This window comes from Oncorhynchus clarkii, chromosome 25, assembly GCF_045791955.1.
Source record: "Oncorhynchus clarkii lewisi isolate Uvic-CL-2024 chromosome 25, UVic_Ocla_1.0, whole genome shotgun sequence".
In the NCBI taxonomy this organism is placed as follows: domain Eukaryota; kingdom Metazoa; phylum Chordata; class Actinopteri; order Salmoniformes; family Salmonidae; genus Oncorhynchus; species Oncorhynchus clarkii.
In genome coordinates this window covers 11,757,896-11,762,895 of record NC_092171.1, presented here as the reverse complement: position 1 = coordinate 11,762,895, position 5,000 = coordinate 11,757,896, and the positions used below count along the sequence as shown (strand labels likewise).

General features: G+C 43.0%; 1 protein-coding gene across 6 annotated transcripts in view; it reads right to left on the bottom strand.

Annotated features, from left to right (window-relative positions):
* LOC139383558 (estrogen-related receptor gamma a) overlaps positions 1-5,000 on the bottom strand; it is a 187,447-nt gene that overhangs the window by 80,111 nt on the left and 102,336 nt on the right. For all 6 annotated transcript variants that reach the window (XM_071128148.1, XM_071128145.1, XM_071128144.1 and 3 more), the window contains one exon: positions 1,912-2,043. In XM_071128148.1, coding sequence (XP_070984249.1) covers positions 1,912-2,042 — 131 coding nt within the window. In that variant the 5' untranslated portion in view covers position 2,043. The remainder of the gene's footprint in view (positions 1-1,911; positions 2,044-5,000) is intronic.

Genomic DNA, 5,000 nt, shown 5'->3' with positions numbered 1-5,000 from the left:
CCCTCTCTCTACCTCCATCCCCATCTCTACCCCTCCCTCTACCTTCATCCCCCTCTCTACCTCTCTCTACCTTCATCCCCCTCTCTACCTTCATCCCCCTCTCTACCTCCCTCTACCTCTTGTCTATCTCCTCTTCTTCTGCTTCTGTCTCCGTTCCACCTCGCCACACAAACACAATATCCCTTTTTCATTGCACCTCTTTCTATGTTCTCTCTCCTCTTTTTTCACTGTCATACAAACACTATTTCTTTATTCTCTCCCTCTCTCTTTCCTCTCTCTTTCTCTCTCCCTCCGTCTTCCTCTCTCCCCTCCCTCTTTCTCTGTGGTCACTAACATGCTCGTTGAAGCAGTCAGACACAGCTGCAAAGGAAACAGACAACACCTAACCCTAACCACATTCTAAACACAACCACAACCACTAACCCTAGCCACATTCTAAACACAACCACAACCACTAACCCTAGCCACATTCTAAACACAACCACAACCACTAACCCTAGCCACATTCTAAACACAATCACAACCACTAACCCTAGCCACATTCTAAACACAACCACAACCACTAACCCTAGCCACATTCCAAACACAACCACAACCACTAACCCTAGCCACATTGTAAACACAACCACATTTCGAACACACCCACAGTCACTTTCTTACCACATTATAAGCACTTAAACGTCACATGAATTCTTGTAACAAAGCATATCATCACTGCTAAAACAAATGAAACCAAAACATTTCAAACAAATGAAACCAACACATTGTAAAGATCACAGTGATGAGTAAGCAATAAATGTATATTTTAAATGCCCATTGCCACCCACGGGAAACAAAACAACACAACAACAAACAACCACTAAACAGGAGCAAGCACACTGCTACACAACAACTAGCAACCCATCAAAGTGTCAACACAACTTAGTGTTGCTTCCGTACTGCTTCTAACCTCATCACAGACCCAGGGAGCGTTCATGACGGGGCAATGCACTGAACGTAACAACAACATTCTACAACGTTGTTCCTTTCTGAACGCAGCCCAGACCCTTTATCACTGTAACCTAAACCCACAGAAGGATAACCGCTATGATTCTGAATATCACAGGAGTGTTAGAGCCCAAGTATAGTCGTGCCCCCTACTTTTAAAAAGGCCTGGAGGGATAAGTTGTGCAGTGGCAATACTGATAGTACTACAAACAAAGACATCACTCTCGCACACACACACACGCGCACACACACACACACACACACACACACACACACACACACACACACACACACACACACACACACACACACATGCAGGTATGAAACAAACATATGTACAGTACATACAGGCCTACATGACACACACACACCCACATACTCAAACACACAACACACAACACACATACACAAACAACACATGTTCTCTTAAAAAACAAATAAAGCAACACCTCACGGCACAACGCCTCTCCCCCATGTGACCAATTTGTTGTGTGTATGTAATGACATGTATGTGGAACTGATAGATGCACACACACACACACACACACACACACACACACACACACACACACACACACACACACACACTACCTGTTAATGTTTTTAAATGTATCTCAATGGTGAAGTATTTTGTCTGTAATGTCTTATTCGTTATATATGTCAGACCCCGGTAAGACTAACGGGGATTATCATTTTTTAAATTAAATCACATCAAATTATCTTCACACACAAACTAAGACATTGAGACATAGAAGAAACAGCAGTACTTTGAATTCGCTTTTGATGTGCGAGTGTGTGTGTGTGTGTGTGTGTGCGTGTGCGTGCGTGCGTGTGTGTGTGTGTGTGTGTGTGTGTGTGTGTGTGTGTGTGTGTGTGTACGTGTGTGTGTGTGTGTGTGTGTGTGTGGCGTGTTTCCACTCTTACCTTGGGTTATAAAGTGCATGTGCGTCACGCATGTGAGTGGCGTCGAGGTCGTAGGTCTGTTGCATTCTCCACGCGCTGCCACATTTGCCGTACTTATCTTCACTATTAACCTGGGCCTTTGATAAGTTCATTCTACAACACAGAGAATCACAGGGGGACAGGGGGTCAGATAAGAGGCCAGCAGTCTGGATTGGGGGTTACACAGACACAGTAGGCCTGACATTTCATACACAGACAGTCAGCCTGTACATAACGTAGTATTATCAAACTGGAAGCCTGGAGATTCTAGGGAGTACACAGAAACAGTAGGCCTGACACTTCATACACAGAAATGGCTATAGAGGTGACCTGTGTAGTAAAAAGTCTTCCTGACGCTACCTTGAATCTATAGACCCTATAGAGATGCTACAGACAGAGGGTACAGGCTGTACAATACAGTATTCACGCCATGGGGTCTGATATACGACAACGACAGACAGTGCTTACCGACACTTTGAATGGCCTGCAGCTACGGTAACGTTTACAGACATCTGCGACAGTCCGCACGGACAGCGGAGGCCTTTAAGGTAAATGTTTAACGGCAGTATTTAACGGACAGTGTTACCTGGGAGACGGGTGAGCTGTGTGTGTGTGTGTGTGTGTGTGTGTGTGTGTGTGTGTGTGTGTGTGTGTGTGTGTGTGTGTGTGTGTGTGTGTGTGTGTGTGTGTGTGTGTGTGTGTGTGTGCGTGTGTGTGTGTGTGTCTGTGTGTGTGTGTGTGTGACGTTAACAGAAGCCCTCCTGGACAGTTTTAATACGGTACCGGTATTATCAGTCTCAGGATAAAAAGCAAGGAAAGGGGAGGGACTAATAGCTGTCAATCAAAGCCCGCCTCTGCGTCAGGGAAGGAGCTGTCTCCAGGGTGATAAGGTCACCCCTGGCAAGGGAATCAGAATCATCGTCCCCCCCCCCCCCCCCCCCCCCACAAAAAAAAATGGCAGATAGTCGAGAAGGTTTGACGTCATTTAGGGGAAACTGTGTGTGTGTGTTATTACATTTTCAGGTTCCCTACATTAAAAGAGAGAACACCGGGGAAAGATATTTAAACTAATAATAAGAAAAGCTGTATATTATGAGCTGAAAAATAATAGACAGTCAAACATAGAACGTTATCTCTAGTAATTGAAAATATAAGTCAACATCTTAATTTGGATAATCAAATCAGTGGAATGTGCATAAAATGCTGTTTTCTTTCCACCTCACTTTCCATGTTATTCAGTCAAAATGTTTCCCCTTTATTTAACCAGGTAGGCCCAGTTGAGAACAAGTTCTCATTTACAACTGCGACCTGGCAATATGTACATTTATTTCCAGCAGATAACGGTACTCTGTTGGTGAAATTCAAAATTACATCAATGCATTTAATTGTATATTATAATAAACATATATTATAATTATTATTATTAAGGAAGCAACATAAAACATGAGAGAATGTGATGTTTCCGTAATCTTCTAATTCTGTGTAACATGTTGTGTTGTGTATGCGGCTACCTTTGTGTGTGCACCAATAATTACTGTAATCTTCTAATTCTGTGTAACATGTTGTGTTGTGTATGCGGCTACCTCTGTGTGTGCACCAATAATTACTGTAATCTTCTAATTCTGTGTAACATGTTGTGTTGTGTATGTGGCTACCTCTGTGTGTGCACCAATAATTACTGTAATCTTCTAATTCTGTGTAATATGTTGTGTTGTGTATGCGGCTACCTCTGTGTGTGCACCAATAATTACTGCCAAAACATGGCCCTCTGTCACACACTGGTAAAGACATGTTTACCACACAAACACAGACACACCACTGTTTGTGTGTGTGTGTGTGTGTGTGTGTGTGTGTGTGTGTGTGTGTGTGTGTGTGTGTGTGTGTGTGTGTGTGTGTGTGTGTGTGTGTGTGTGTGTGTGTGTGTGTGTGTGTGTGTGTGTGCGTGTGTGTGTGTGTGTGTGCGTGTGTGTGTGTGTGTGTGTGTGTGTATCTGTGTATCTGTGTCTGCAGGCATGTGTGTACAGTATGCTTGTTTCCATGCCTGGCATGTGTTTGTGGCTCTCCGTGCATGTCCGTGTGTCTATGTGTGTGTACAGGGAGAGAACACTCAGTCCTGATGGGGGTGTGTGCGTGTGTGGGGGGTTGGGTAGGCCGGAAGGCTAGGGCTTAGTGGAAAAAGTCCTGTGTATGTAATGTGTTGCCTTCAGTTCCAGTTGAGAGAACAGGATGAATCGATACTGTGCAGACACGGCCGGCTCCAACACACGGCTATGGTCAAGCCCCAGTTCAGCTCTCTACTGTCGGGGCTCAGATCAATACAGCAGACATCGCGCTACACATTCACTTACATTAGCAAGAAATGCTAAAATACCAGCGGGATTAGCACACCATTTCTTTATTACGTTACGCTTTATGGCGTTATAATCGGATGGAGTGTTAACCCTTATACGTTCATAAAATATGAAGGGTTATTTAGGGAGAAAGGCTATTCCTTTAGAGAGGAGTGGCAAGGGGTTTAGTATGCAACGTATATATATATATATATATATATATATATATATATATATATATATATATATGGCCAAGCAGCAGCGTTAGACAATATCGAAAGCCAACCTATTGCATTTTCTTAAATTGTACTTTTAGGATGAGAATTACACAAATGTCACGAAATAATCAATGCATTTTTTCACTTGAAATATGTGCAATTAAACAATTACTACTATTGGGACTCAAATAAATTCCTTCAAATAAAATATTTGTTTTAGTTAGAATCATGCAAACGCCTAATTCAGCCAACAACAAAAAATTCTAAACCACATTCACACTCCACCATAGGCGCGAGTCAGTTAAACCACTAAAAATGAACAGCACAACGATTCACTCCCACACAAAGACAACAGAACCAGTTGAAGCCAATCCATTCATTCATCCATTCCTTGGTGCTAGATATTGTGAGAAGAGCTCTGAACAGAAGATGTTGTGAAACACAGGGCCCAGTGGAGATACACAGCACTTAGACAGACAGACAGACCTGACAGACACCTATACATAGATACAACACTACCATA